The sequence below is a fragment of the Sciurus carolinensis genome, chromosome 13 (genome assembly GCF_902686445.1).
Source record: "Sciurus carolinensis chromosome 13, mSciCar1.2, whole genome shotgun sequence".
NCBI lineage: Eukaryota > Metazoa > Chordata > Mammalia > Rodentia > Sciuridae > Sciurus > Sciurus carolinensis.
Window position 1 is genome coordinate 58,418,033 of NC_062225.1, and position 15,998 is coordinate 58,434,030.

General features: G+C 32.3%; 1 protein-coding gene across 1 annotated transcript in view; it reads left to right on the plus strand.

The window, feature by feature from the left end:
• The window catches only part of Lrpprc (leucine rich pentatricopeptide repeat containing), a 104,716-nt gene that overhangs the window by 11,651 nt on the left and 77,067 nt on the right, over positions 1-15,998 (plus strand). Inside the window, exons 3-12 of the mRNA XM_047522317.1 lie at positions 1,419-1,541; positions 4,371-4,492; positions 4,589-4,647; positions 5,334-5,420; positions 5,978-6,104; positions 6,416-6,560; positions 6,858-7,003; positions 7,246-7,351; positions 7,436-7,543; positions 15,066-15,184. Of these exons, the coding sequence (XP_047378273.1) occupies positions 1,419-1,541; positions 4,371-4,492; positions 4,589-4,647; positions 5,334-5,420; positions 5,978-6,104; positions 6,416-6,560; positions 6,858-7,003; positions 7,246-7,351; positions 7,436-7,543; positions 15,066-15,184 (1,142 nt within the window). The remainder of the gene's footprint in view (positions 1-1,418; positions 1,542-4,370; positions 4,493-4,588; positions 4,648-5,333; positions 5,421-5,977; positions 6,105-6,415; positions 6,561-6,857; positions 7,004-7,245; positions 7,352-7,435; positions 7,544-15,065; positions 15,185-15,998) is intronic.

Consider the following 15,998-nt stretch of genomic DNA (forward strand, 5'->3'; position numbering starts at 1 on the left):
CGGCAAACAAAATTAGTCTTTTTGCTTTCCGTGGTTTATAGAAATAGTTGCTTTCAGTGTTAAATTGTCATTGAAGTTTATAGTTTTTCTTACCTTTCTTTGTCTATTGTAACTTTCCCTAAGATGATTTTATGACAGGATTTCCATAAAAGACTGATAATGCCCTTTCGTTTTCAGTTAGCTACTAAAATTGATTATGCCTTTGGTAAGCTGATGGAAGCCATGGTTCTTCACTGCCCACCCCTTGCCAAAAGCCAGCATGCAGACACCTAATTTTGCATGTAGTAAAAGAAGACTCACACGCTTCCTGAAACTTATTTATGAATATCAGTTGCATTAAGAAGTATAGCTGTAAACTCTGATGATGAGGTATACCAAAGCATTATCACTTATAAGTACAGTCATCTATATTTAAAAACCATTCTCGTCAATTTTCTCTCTAAATTTTTCAGAATTGTTCAACTGCCACTGCAGTCAGTTTTAGAACATTTTTGTTACCCTTAAAAGAAACCCCTGCACCCCTCACCATCAATCCCCAACCTCCTCAACCCCAATACCTTCCAGCCCTAGTTAACCACTAATGTATTTTCTGTCTCTGTAGGTTTGTCTCTTCTGGATATTTCATATAAATGGAATTATTTAATAGGTGGTTTATTTTTGTTTTGTCTTAAAATCAGCTTTCAGGGACATGTAGATAAAGATTATACACATAGGAAGGAGGAAATTTATATTATTGTGTAATCAATTATAAAACTAAATTGGATATTCTTGAGCTGGGGCTGTTGCTCAGTGATAGAGTACCTGCCTAGCATGCATGAGGCACTGGTTTTGATTCTCGGCATCACATATAAATCAATCAATAAATAAAATAAAGGTCCATCAACAACTTAAAAAATATTTATTGAAAAAAAAGCTAAATTGGATATTCTTGAGTTTTAATTATACTGCTTTGTAACATTTTCATAAGATACTGAGAAGCATAACCTTTGAATTTTAGCAAGTACTGCTTGTAAGTTAGGTTCATTGTTTTTATATTTAGTCACACAGATTACATAGATTTTACACATTTCTTAAGAAATGTGTAAAACCCCAGACTAAGGCTGGGGTTGTGGCTCAGTGGTAGGGCACTCACCGAGCATATGTTAGGCACTGGGTTGGATTCTCAGCACTGCATTAAAAAATAAATAAATAAAGACATTGTGTTCATCTACAGCTAAAAAATTTAAAATAAAAAGAAAGCAGACTAGTATTAAAAATTTAACTTGTAATTTTTAGTAACATTGTGATTATGATTTTTCTAATATTTGGGTACTCACAATATTATCTTTGAGCCAAACATTTATAGATTTCGGTTTAAATTTTGATATTTATCTACATTATGTTGCTACTATTAAACATTATCAACCTTTCTTCCATAGGTAGCCCAGGTGGTAATCAAGCCTTGCTTCTATTGCGCAGCTGTGGTTCTCTCTTGCCTGAATTGAGTCTTGCAGAGAGAACAGAATTTGCTCACAGGATATGGGACAGACTTCAGACACTTGGTATGATTAGTTGAATAATATGATGTGTGTTAAAGGTATTTTTTTTCATAATAAAGTGTTTTTTTACATAAATACTATAATTTTATAGAAGGGCTACTTGATTCATAATATTTTGGTCATATGTTATTTGGTGAGTTATAGTGACATCTAGGGGCATTAAGAATGCAGTAATTTTTAATAATAATTATTACAACTTAGGGAAATGAAGAATAAAATAGGTATTTGGCCCACCAAAGTTATAACTGTACATACAATTTGATCAAACAGTTGCTTTTGTTAGAATTTAGATACAGCTATACTTGCATGTGTGAAAGAGTATTCATTTTCGCTTGTTTGTAATAGCGGAGTATTGAAATCAATACTAATGCCCCTCACTGGGGATTGGATAAATAAAATTATGGAACATCCATAACAGAATACTGTGCAAATCTTAAAAAAATGAAGGCTCTATTGAAATACTAATGGGGGATTTGTTGTCCAAATTGTAAATAAGATACAGAACAATGTATATTATATAATAATACTTTGAAACTGTTATTTACTTATATGCATGTGCATACAATATTGAAATAGTTTTGGAAGGATGATAAACACTAGATACATTTTTACTCTATACTTTTTTATACCATTTCAATTTTAAGCCAGGTGAATATAGCATATAGTCAAAAAATAACTTTAAAGACCAAGGTTAAAAGACTCAATTTTAAGACTTAAAATTCAATATATATTCCTGATTTTTATTAACTTTAAAATCTAGAAGGATACTCCGTAAGCATAGTAGAATCTAAAACCATGAACTAAAAAAAATAAAAATAAAAATAAAACCATGAACTATTTTGCATAGCACAATAGGATGTGAAGTTAGTTTGACATAGTAAATGTTTGAGAATCCATAACTTTTCTAGTTTCAAAATAAAATTGGTAGCAGATCCAACTAAGTGGTACCACAAATATATAAAATATCTGGGACCAGTCTTGAAAATGTAGGAAAAAATGTAGAATACAGACCGATCCTTACCTCACAGTTTGGAATTTCTCTTGAATTCACATTGATGACAAGTTCATTTTTTAAAAGTTTAAAAAATATATATAAATGTTGGATATCAGAATGGAAAAGGATTTTTGTCAGTTTAAAAGCAGCAGAAAAACTGGGCATGGTGGCACACATCTGTAATCCCAGTGGCTAAATGAAATTGAGGCAGGAGGATTTTAAGTTTGAGACCAGCCTGAGTAACTGAGAAAGGTCCTAGGTTGAATCCTTAGCACTACACAACAAAAACAAAAAACAGCAGAAAAGTGATAAAGAATTGGCTGTAAAAATTAGAAATTTCTAGTGCTGGGTACATAGCTCAGTGATAGATGGCTTGTCTAGTATAGGGGGAGCCCTGGGTTTGAGCAACATACTGAAAAATTTTTTTTTCTATTTATCAGTAAGTATATCAGTAAGTATAACTTAAGTAAGTTATGTAATTAAAAATGGGCTAAAATGAGAAATATAGGCTTGAAAGATTATTATTATTATTATTCTAAAAATTCTGAATATTAATATTCTAGAATATAAATGGTCCCTAACGTGGTAGTGAAAACATTAAAACCTTAATGGATAGCAGAGCCAAAGCTGTGAGATACTATTTAAGGTACAAGAATGTGAGGTAAAGTACATAAGGCAATGCTGTTATATATAACTTTTGGTTGCTAAGGTAGGGTATTTTAGGACTATATCCCTAAATTTTGAGATTTTAGTAAATATTAGGTAGATCTAGATTTCATTGGTACACAATGAGACCCTGTCTTGATATAACAAATAAAAAGGACTGAGATGTACCTCAGTGGTAGAAAGTCCTTGGGTTCACTCCCCCTCCCCACCCTAAAAATAATAGATCTCGCTTCCTAGAATCTCTTAAACTGACACCAGATAATGACCACAGACTGAGACCAGTAGCAGTTGAATAAGGGTATGGAATTTATGAAAATTTAGTGAAATATGTTAGCCTAGATGGATGGAATGACTATGCTGTCATGAGTGGGGAGGGTAAGCCTAATTGTGGTAGCCCTAATTAACATGGTCCTAGGTAGTATGGATGCAGAAAGAATGGACACAGAAAGGGCATTGGAATACAGGTAAGTAATGCATGCTGACTAAAAATGATACTCTGCAACCAGGGATGGAGAAGTTTCTTCAAACAAAGGCTTGTGTGACCTAGTTAAGAAATAAGAAAAATTACCAGTACATTTCCTATCTGTGTAAAAGAACTCCAGTCACATTCCATAAGTAACTGCTTTATATAGAAAAAACTTCAAGCCACTTTTAAATATAGAGGTATTGTTGGCCAGATGTGGTGGTGCCCACATGTAGTCCAACAACTTGGGAAACTGAGGCAGGAGGATTGCAAGTTCAATGCCAGCCTGGGTAACTTAGGGAGAACCTGTCTCACTAAAAAGGGCTAGGGGTTATAGCTCAGTGGTAAAGTACCCCTGGGTTCAGTCTCTTATACCTAAATAAATAAATAAATAGGTATTGTTAACATTTTCTAACAGGAAGATGATACTGTGTGTCATATGTAATAGACCTTTTAAAATCTAAAGAGGCAGTTACTTATAATTGTATAGTAATTCAGTAATTATGTTTTATTGGCTTAACTTGCTTTGTTCTCATAGGGTATCTGTGTAGATGGGGTTAAGTGTTAATACACCTGGGTGAAATGCTATAGTGATAAATTTTACCTTTTTTTTTGGTGGTGTTAAATTTAGATACACATGATTTCTATTGTGACAAAGGATATGACTTTAAATGCTTTTCTAAAAATTTGATTTAAATTTTCTTTGTAGGCACTGTGTATGATGTGAGTCACTACAATGCTTTACTTAAAGTCTATCTTCAAAATGAATATAAATTCTCACCTACTGATTTCTTAGCAAAAATGGAGGAAGCAAACATTCAGCCAAATCGAGTAGGTAGTTGTTATGGTGAATATTGATTGGCCATACCAACTTTTTGGTTTCTTTTGCTCAGGGAAAAAAAATTCACTAGCCCATTTCATTGACAGGTGACATACCAGAGGCTGATTGCTGCTTATTGTAATGTGGGAGATATTGAAGGTGCCAGGTATGGACCTCATTATAACTGTAGGTTTATGCAAACAATTTATAAATTTTATAAACCTAGAATATGTTTATTTTTTAAATAACCTTTTCCTAATAAGAATAGTTATTTCAGAAATACTTTAATGTAGCAAAATTTGGTAATATGACTTAGATAAAATATAAGAGGGAAAGATGAATAATCCGTTTTAATTACAGATGTTGTTTTTTAGCAGAGCTATAAAATTATTAAGATATAAATGTGCCTTTACTTTTTTTAAAAAAAATATTTCCTAAGAGAAATGTTCTTAGTATTTTAACTGTGTTCATGTATAAAACCAGGAATCCCACTGATTCATATAAAATCAGTTGCAACATATTACTGCTTAGGTAAAATTTATTGCCACTTTTGTATTGAAGACTGGGGAAATAGGCATAAGTTGAAACAGTTTTATTTTTAAATGTTTTATAAAACTTTAAAGTTAATTAACAATGTAGAAAAAACAATCCAATTTTCAAAAAATTACCTTGTAATTTTAACAAGAGTACTTTAAGATTATTACTAGTCTAGGGAGTAGGATTTCATGAAAAGGGGATCAGTTTTCACTTTATCAGTTTATAAGTAAGCATGTGTTGTTATATTGGAAATAACTAAAGGCCTAATTTATACATGTACAACCAAAGAGTGTCTTCATTTCTCTTTTATTGCAGCAAGATTCTTGGATTTATGAAAACTAAGGATCTTCCAATTACAGAGGCAGTATTCAGTGCTCTTATTACAGGGCATGCAAGAGCTGGGTAATGTTCAACTCAGGGTTTTCATTCTTATTCAATATTTAAATTATAAAAAAATCATAGAAAATTCATAGATGTTTGTATCATCAAAAATATGGAGAATTAGTATTTATTACTCTTTTTAAAAATTGCTCTTATAATTTGTTTTAAACATTATTTGAAAATACTCAGTTTTAAAAATTGGGCTTAATCTGGAGTAACTAAATTTGTAAAATTTATTAACAGCTCTGGAAAATTTTTAAAAAATTTTTATGGGTAATTTACTAAATGTTATTTTTAAAAGGTAAATAAATCCAAGTCATAATGTACTTAGTATAAGAGGGTACATTATTTAATGTTTTATAATCTGTGTTTTTGGGGGAAGGAATTACCTGAAAAAATTTTTTGATGTTTATGATCTTTGTCATTTCAGAAATATAGAACTAGTTTTATATGTATTTGTCCTTTTTTAATATCATAATTTCAAGTATTTAAAATTATTGGTAATATATTTTAGGTTGAATAATTATATCTGGAAATATCATAGTAATCTGTTCTATTTCCTTTGAATTAACTTGTAGAGATATGGAGAATGCAGAAAATATTCTCACAGTGATGAAAGACGCGGGAGTTGAGCCTGGTCCAGACACCTTCCTAGCATTACTGAATGCGTATGCCGAGAAGGGTGCCATTGACCATGTTAAGCAGGTATGATTCATGTAAAGAAACGTGAAAGTCATCTGCATAAAACATTTGTGTTTTATATGAAACAGGAAGTTGTAGCACTATTTTTAAAATGTCTTCTCGAAGAGAGTAGTATTTAAGAAAAAATAATTTAGTGTGGTACCCTGGTGTTAAATATATATAAAACAGTTGTTGAAATAGAGTATTTCTTGCTTTATTAAAGAAGTTCCAAACCTTTACATGGCATTTGTTCCTAATTTTTTGGATCTTGGTATTTTATTTACTTAAATTTAAAACTGATTTCTACTTGTTCTAATTTCTGTAACTGTTTGTAGACTCTGGAGAAGGTGGATAAGTCTGAAGTTTACCTTATGGACCGTGATTTATTGCAAATTATCTGTAGCTTCAGTAAAGCTGGATATCCTCAGTATGTCTCAGAAATTTTGGAAAAAATCACCTGTGAAAGAAGATATATTCCAGGTAGTATAAAAATTTTTATGTACATTATTTTTATGTAAACCTGAATTGCTATTTCTTACATGGTGGAAAGGGCATTCTCAATAAAAATAGATTGTGGTAAGTGAATATAGGACTTTTTAAAAGCTTAATAAGCTAATAAACATGAATTAATGAGTACATGGGGATTTGGAAATGTTTGTTTATTAGGCAGACATATCCTTTTGGTGTTGGGAATTCCTAATTTTGTCTTTAGTATTGGTTGTAGTGTGAAAATACCATTCAGTTTAGTAACAAAAGATATTTTTGTTTTCTTCCCAGATGCAATGAATGTCATTTTGCTGTTAGTCACTGAAAAGCTGGAAGATACAGCATTTCAGATTTTGTTAGCATGCCCTATATCAAGGGAAGACAGCCCAAGTGACTTTGGCAGTTTCTTTTTACGACACTGTGTGACTGTGGATACGGTATCTTGTCTTTTTTTACTTTGTAGATGGTATTACTGGCAGTAATATTCTTTAAAATACAAGGTTTATGGAAATAGACTAATTGTAAACATAAAAACCTTGTTTTTGTCTTGCAAGATTTTGGGGTAGAAAGAGGATGAGAGGTTCAAATTTTTTATCCTCAAAGTGGTAGAATATTTGCAGAATGTCCAGAAGTGGGATATTTGCCAATCTAGCTGATGTGGTGACTTATTTTCCTCTAGCCTGCAGAGAAACTGACCAACTACTGCAAGAAGTTAAAGGAAGCCCGGATGCACATGTCTCCTTTGCAGTTCACACTCCATTGTGCTTTACTGGCCAATAAAATGGGTATTTGGTTATTGTTTTAGTTAAAACCAACACCAGCAGGTTTTGCTGAGGTAGTTTGGTAACATTTTATGATATCTCTTTCAGATTTGGTAAAAGCTTTAATGAAGGCCATGAAGGAAGAAGGTTTTCCTGTCAGAACTCACTATTTCTGGCCATTGCTAGCTGGACATCAGAAGAAGAAAAATATTCAAGGTTAAATTTTGTCTTTTACTGATTAGTAATAGTGGTTCAGAGAACCAGAGTCAGAGTTTGTGTGCACATCTAACTCAGTTCTTTGGGAAAGCATACTTGTTCCTGAATATTAGATCTTGTGACTCAGTGGAATTGTGTTAAATCATAGTGAAGTCTCTATGTAAGTATTAAAAAAAAAAAAAAAAAATTTAATTTTTTTTTTTTTTTTTTTTTTTTTGGGTGCTGGGGAATGAACCCAGGGCCTTGTGCTTACAAGTCAAGCACTCTACCGACTGAACTATCTCCCCAGCCCCATAATTGATTTCTTTCATCTTAATTTCATTTCTTAATTCATCTCTGATCTTGATATTCAAAATTGCAAGAGTAGTTTTAGATAATTCATTGTCAGTCTTTTTTTAAAAACTTAATTATTTATAATTAGTTTGTCTATCCTTTATAAAGTTATACATAATCATGTTCATGAAAACAAGAAGTGGGCTGTTTTCTTTGTGGACCAGTCTTTTTCTTCTGAACAGAGCTTGGTTACAATAATAGGAAAGGCAGGAAAACTTTTATTGCAAAATGCGTGCTTGTGACCTGACAGCCTGCTGATTGAAGGACAGAAATGTTCAATCTTTCAGGTACTTAAGTACGTTTAAGCATTTAGCATACTTTTCCCTTGCACACATGGGATGTCTATAGGATATGAATAAGAATTGAACAAATATTAAATTTTAGAGTACAGTATCTAATTCTTTGGTTTGCATTATTGGTAATTCAGAAAGAGTAGTCTTATAAAAAGATGCTTTTAACAGAAGTACTTCCCCCTTGGGGAAACAAAAAATGGTCTTTTTCATTTTATCTCACAGTATAATGTGCTTTGGAATGAGATGCAGAGTTGTTAGTGTGACATTGGGTGACAAACAAAATGCACAAACAACAAAAAAAGTGCTTTTAGCAGACTTTCATATTGCAATTTTGTTTTAAATATATAGCCGTCTTCTGGTTTAAAAGAAATAGTGAAACAAGTATTCCCTAATTGTTTCTGGCTATAAAAGTCTCTAAATCCTTTTTAGAAAAATCTTTGTGAAAACAATATGCTAGTTGATTAACTCTTTGTCTATCCTCCAGTTCTGAAAGCTACAAGAGATAACCTTTAACCCAGTATCTTTGAACCATAGAAAGTTTACATCATTGCATCAAACTCTTTGGGCATATTAGTATTATTTACCTTTTTACACAGGTATGAAAATACTTTTGGTACCCTGTTGAAGTGTGTGTTTATCAGGTAAATTTTCTTTTCTCAATCATAACAGGGTATGTAGACTTGAATTGGTTATGACATTATTGCTACTTAGTAAACATAAAAGAATTTAGGTAATTTCTTTCTATAGTTATAGTGAGTTGAACTAGTAGAAAATGGGCTTTATCTTGAATCATTCTTTTCATAGAATTGCAGAATTTAGATTTCAAAGGTGCCTTGTTGAAAGCTCACATTGTATTAATGAAGGAACTGAGAGCCACAGAGGGATTTAGTGACTGACCTTAGGTTCTCCATCTAGCTGTCAGTAATTCTGGGATTAGAATGGAGGATTTATTTAAATATTCTTTTTATACCATAATGCCTCCATTTTAGACTTGTATAAACATTTTACCGTATTTCTTTTATAAAAATTCTCAGTTGTCTTTTAGAAATTAGGTACCAATTTTTACATTAAGGACTTTTTTTTTGTATGTGTTGCTAAGAATTGAACCCAGGACCTTGTGCATGCTAAGTAAGCGTATACCCTCAGCCATTATTAAGGAAATTTTAGAAAGAGGTAGCCTATTTTACTCAATAAAAATTTTATATGGAAAAATACTGATGTTTATGCTTCATTGATAAATAGTGAATTAAGAACATAAAAAGTTGTCAGTTGTTTTATAGTTACATTTACTCTCCTTTGTGGGAGGTCCTGGAAGATCATTAAGTTTATATTCTACAATCTTCTTTCATATAGCAGGGAAATGGCTATATGTATTCCATATAGTTTCTGTAGCAAAAAGTAGCATTCTTATTGATGTAATGAACTTGATCTTTGTCTAGTGAAAGTCATTTACATATATACTGGTAGAAATAAAAGAAGATAATGGTTTTAGTGATGGAGGATATGTGGGAATTTTATATAATGAATAAAGAAAACCCTTTAGGAAATCAAAGATGTTTGGAGGTCAGGTAAAACTGAACCAAGCATTTTCAACAATAGGATGATCAAATTTCTGATCGAATTTTCTGTTTGCAAATTTACCAGTCACCGTTCTCTAAGACACTTTGTGTGTGTGTGTGTGTGTGTTAGTTACTGGGGGTTGAACCTGGGTATACAATCACTGAGCTATATCCCCAACTGTTTTTATTTTTTATTTAAATACAGGATCTTGCTAAGTTGCCAAGGGTGGCCTTAAACTTGAATTTGTGATCCTCCTGCTTCAGCTTCCTGAGTAACTGGGATTACAGGAGTGTACCATAAGAAAGATTCTTAAAATGACTTTTGCATGGCTCATCTTACTAGTATTTTTCACTGTAGCACAAATGAAAGAGTCACCACTTAGAGTAATAACATTTTTCAGCCCCTTGTCTACATGAGAGGAAACGCCCAGAATGAATGGGGATCTACAGCCTTTGGGATAGTTGGAAAACGTAAAAATAAGAATATGAAGAGGAAAAAATATATAAGGGAGGGGTGATCTGAAAATGTAAAGCCAGTTGAGTGAAGCGTCAGAATATAGATAACTTTATTTTCAAAAAGTAAGACTTTACTTTTTAATAATATGAATGCATTGGGAAGAGTGTAAAAATCCCATGAAGCAGGCAGTTATAATTGCTAGTTGTTCATGTGAACCCTCTTTCCCAAAATGGTTTTAACTTTTTTCTTATTAACAGACATTTTTTTTTTAGTTGTTGATGGACCTTTATTTATTTATTTATTTATATGTGGTGCAAGCACTCTACCATTGAGCCATAACCCCAGCCCCTTATCAAACTTCTTGAATGGAAACTGTACTCTAGATATATAAACTTTCTCGTGGCACTTGAAATATTTTTATTAGATTATTTATCTTAGGTTAAATTTTCGAAGTTCACAGAGGTTTGGAATCCTCTTTCTCTTTTTCTTTTTTTTTTTTTTTGGTACCAGGGATTGAACCAGGGGTGCTTAATCACTGTGCTACTTTTCCAGCCCTCTTTTGTATTTTAAAATATTTTATATTTTATATTCTTGCTGAGTTGCTTAGGGCCTTGCTAAATTGCTTAAGCTGGGTTTGAACTCATGATCCTCCTGCCTCAGTCCCCCAAGGAATCCTCTAATTTAATATAAGATTATATCTTTTTTTTTTTTTTAATAGTAATGTGAGTTGCGTTATTTGTATAGATATATCATCTCAATCCTCTTCCTGCCCCTGCCTTTTTTTTTGTACTGGGGATTGAACCTGGGCATCTTGCCACTGAGCTACATCCCTACACCTTTTTATTTGTGATTTTGATACAGGGCCTCCTTAAGTTGCTGAGGCTGGCCTTGAATTTGTGATCCTCCTGTGTCAGCCTCGTAGGTTGCTGTGATTACAGGCATGTACCACTGTACCACACTATCACTTTTCCTTTCTTTTTGATAAGTGCTTCCTTCTTTTCATCTGACCATGGTCAGTCAGGGTGCCTGAGGGAGTGACTGATCTTAGTTGGGCTTTCAGTGTGATCCCAGGCTTTCTTAAGCCTGTTTTAGTTTCAGTTAGAAATATATGTACATTGAAAATGCCAGCAATACAGATTATCTAAATGAGCAGAATATTCTTTTCTCTCTAATAAAAATTCATGGAAAATTAAAGAATTAGTAAAGAAAATGCATTTGAGGCATAGCTGATGGGGCAAGGTGTCTGATATAGGAAAAAGAATCTTATCTACAGTAGCTTTGTTGACCTGTTTTCAAACATTAGGAAATCTATTATCTAAGGAACTTTAAAAATTTTCAAGGATACAGTATAATATTAATTGGTCACCAGGTTATACATTAAGTCTCCAGAACTTACTTATTTTATAACTGAAAATTTATACTTTTCCACCAATATCTCCCCTTGTTCCTTTATTCCCTAGTCCCTGGTAGCACTACCTCTGACTATGAGTTCAGCTTTTTTTCAGATTTCACCTATAGGTGAAATCTTTTAGTACAGTCATACATCACTTAATGTTGGAATGTGTCAGGTGATTTCATCACAGTGCAGTTTTATGTACAAAAACCTTGATGATATGGCCTACTACATACATAGGCTGTGTGGTATGGCCTTTTGCTCCAACACTGCAAACCTGTACAACATGCTACTGTACTGAATATGATAGGTAATAGTCATATAAGTGGAGTGTCACCCAGTGGTAGGAATTTTTCAGCTCCATTCTTATCTTATAGATCCATGTTGTGTGTGTGATCTGTCATTGACCAAAACATCTTTAAGCTGCATGACCATATTTGACTTTCTTTGCCTTTCTATACATACTCCACATAGCATAATGTCTAGGTTTATCCATGTTGTTGCCAATGATGGGATTTCTTTCTTTTTTAAGGCTGAATAATATCTCATCCTACTATCCTTTGTATGTCACATTTTAGTTTTCTTTTCTTTTTTTTGCACTATTGGGGATTGAACCCAGGGCTTTGTGCATGCTAGGCAAGTGTTCTTACCACTGACTTAAGTCCCAAGCCCTTTTTAAAATTTTTATTTTGAGACGGGGTCTTATTAAATTGTCCAGGCTGTCCTTAAATTAGTATCTTTTTGCCTCAGCCTCCAAGTGGCTGGGATTAGGCTGTGTACCACCATGCCTGACATCTTTCTTTATTTGTTCTTTCTAGACATACGTGACAGTAGAGTGTATTTTGACATACTGTAATACATAGAAAAAGTATAACTTATTCTAGTTAGGATCCCATTATTGTGATTGTATATGATGTGGAGTTACTTTGATTGTGTATTCATACCTTTTCCAGTCATTTGCCAATAGAATATTGTTCCCACATCTTGGCTACTGTGAATAGTGCTGTAGTGAACAATGGCATGCAGATATCTCTTTGAGATAGTGTTTCCATTTCCTTTTTAAATTTATCCTGAAGAAAGATTGCTGGGACGTAAGGTAGTTCTATTTTTAAGTTTTCGGGGAACTTCTATTCTGTTTTCCACTATGGCTAAATCAACTTATATCCCTACCAACAGTTTACCAAGGTTCCCTTTCCTACACATCCTTACTAGCATTTGTTCCCTTTTACAGTTTTAATAATAGTTATTCTGGCTTTTTGTTTTTGCAGTACTGGGAATCAAACCCAAGGTCTCACACATGCTAGATGCACTTTAGCACTGAGCTATGCCCCAACCTGGTAATGGTCCTTCTAATAGGTGTGAGGTGACATCTCATTCTGGTTTAGATTTGTTTTTCCCTGATACTGAGTGATGTTGATCATTTTTTTATGAACCTGTTGACCAGTTTATGCCTTCTTTGGAAATAATCTGTATTCAGGTCCTTTGCCCATTTTTTATTTAGGTTATCTGGTTTTTTCCATTTAGTAGTATGAGATCTATCTCTCTATTCGTATATATTGTATATCTTTAGTAGCATCTATATATGTAGTAGTAAATATATATGTCTTTATCTCTTATACTACTAAATGGCAAAAAAACAGATAACCCAATAAAAAAATGGGCAAAGGATCTGAAAAAAAAAAATATATATATATATATATAGAGAGAGAGATATATCATCAAATAGGCAGTTTGCAGATATTTTCTCTTATTCTGTATTTGTCTTTTCATTTTGTTGATTGCTTTCTTTGGCATCCTGAAGCTTTTTAGTTTGTTGAGGTCTTACTGAGTTTTACCTTTGGTGTCAAATAAAAAAAAAAAAAATCATTACCAAGATCATTGTTTTCTTCTAAGAGTTTTATGGTTTTAATCTTTCATTATTGGTCATTGTTGATGATTTTTTTTTTTTTTTTTTGCGGTGCTGGGGATTGAACCCAGGGCCTTATGCTTGCAAGGCAAGCATTCTACCAACTGAGCTATATTCCCAGCCCCATTGTTGATGATTTAATAATTGTTGTTAACATTCCTTCATCCATTTTTAATTGATTTTTGTGTATGGCATGAGGTAAAGGTCCAATTTCATTCTTTTGTATGTAGATATTCAGTTTTCCCAGCACCATTTATTAAAGAGACAGTTCTTTCTTCATTGTACATTCTTGGTGTCTTTGTCAGAATTAGTTGACTGCTTATGCATAAGCTTATTTCTGGGCTCTCTATTCTGTTTCATTGGTCTGTGTGTCTACTTTTATGTGAGTATAAACTTCAAAAGTTAAAATATTCTGATCTGTAATCTGAATTTTATCTAAAAAATGTGAAGATATTTCATAATGTAGTTAAAGTTGCCTGTATCTTTCTATACTCAGTGGGAATTTAATCATTTGTACTAGAGTATATATGATATACTCTATGTATATTATCTATATATAACAAAATTATATAGAAATATATTATTATATAACAAAATTTTATAGAAATATAATTTGTAGAGGACATTGTAGGTCAGAAACAAGGACTTCTAGGAGAAGTTTTAATAATATGAGAGTAGTGCAGCTAAAGTAGTAAGTTTAAAACAGGTAAACATATATGTCCTTTTTATTAAACTGTGAGTAATTAGTTTTCTAAAATTATTTGAATCTGATATAAAGAAATCAATTTGTACTATTTGAAGGAAACTGTAACTTTGGCAAATATGAAATGACCTTTTAAGAAGTTATTAAAATATGTTTTTGTGAGTGGGGAATGGAAAGGAATAATTACTAGATTTTTAAATTAGTCCTTGTTTTGTTTTGTTTTTGTGGAGCTGGGCATCAAACCCAGGGGCTTGACCATGTGATGAAAGTACTTTTTCACTAAGCTATATGCCAGTGCTTTGAATAGGTTTTAAATACACTAAGACAATAATTCATTAGAATCATTTGTTCTCTATTCATTTTTTATTCTTATGTTATAAAATATGAACAATTAAGAGTACTTTTTACTTAAATGCTTAATCAAAAACACTTTTTGAAACTGGTTTTGTGTTTGATAGATTCCCCTTATTCTACTCCCCCAAGCCCTTCCCATTGCAGCATTTATTCTTGTCAAGTTTTTTTGTGCAAATCCATCACTGCTGTATGATAGCAGTGATGGTTTATGGTCCATTCTGTTGGGATGCTAGAAATGTTGGGGACAGTGTTTAATGGTTTTAAGTTTTCTAATAGTCGTATTTTTAAAAATACTTTCTTAGCACTCACTACTGAATTAATAGAGATGAAAGGAAAAATTAATTTTTTTCATTTATCATCATATACCTCCCAGTTTTATAACTTTTCTGCTTTCTCTTTTAGACAAACAAAATGCTGAGTAATTTTCCTGCATTATGATTCAGAAAGTAATTGAACTGAACTTTCTGTTATTTTGTTAATTTCTTCTGTTATTTTGTTAATTACTTCTGTGTTTTGTCTTCCAGGTATAATTGAAGTCCTCAAAGGAATGCATGAAATGGGAGTAAATCCTGATCAGGAGACATATACGAATTATGTGTTTCCATCCTTTGATAGTATAAAGTCAGCCCGTGCTGTTTTACAGGTGAGTACAAAGGTAGTTTTAATTGGGTAATTGAAGAGAATATCTTTTCTCCTTAATATTTGATAGTCATCAAAAGAAGAAAAAAGTAATTGAACTGAGGACTAAAAGTGGTCATGTGTGTATAATTTTTTGGAACTTTTTAAAAATATTGGGTAGTATATATAGTGGTTTAACTTAAAAAGGCAAAGCAGCATTTCTGTTTTATGGGAAAGACAATAGGCCATTTTCAGGAAAAGTTAAAACAATATTCACTCCTTAATCCCACTCTAAAATGCAATTGCAATATTTTTTTTTTTGATTCATTCTTCATTTCTATATAAATTTTCATAAATGCATCAATAGTATATTTATTAGTCTGTGTTTTTTTCTTATAATAATCTTTGTTTGACTTCAGAGCATTGTTTTCCTGCTGTGTACTTCTTGTCTTCACCAGAATAGGGAAGGCATTGATAAAGGGGCACATGAAGAAATTGACTTGGGCAGTGCAAGGATTGCATTTTCCACTTTCAATAAAGAGTGCTATGTGATTAGGAACAGCATGGCAGAGCACCAAATATTTAATAGAAAGTATCTTGTCCAAAAAAATCTGTTATCCAGGTAGTTATTTACATACCACCTTGATTTTTCTAATAATGTTATAGTGTTCCTTTCTTTCCTAGAAATGACTACATAATTACAATCCTCTAAATGTTAGTGTTTCTATCTTGAGTGTCTTTACCCTTCTTCCTAAGTTCTCAGCAGAGTATTTTTAGCCTGTGCTATAGGTATTTCACTGTTAAAATAATTTTAAAACATTTCCCTAAATGTTTTCTTT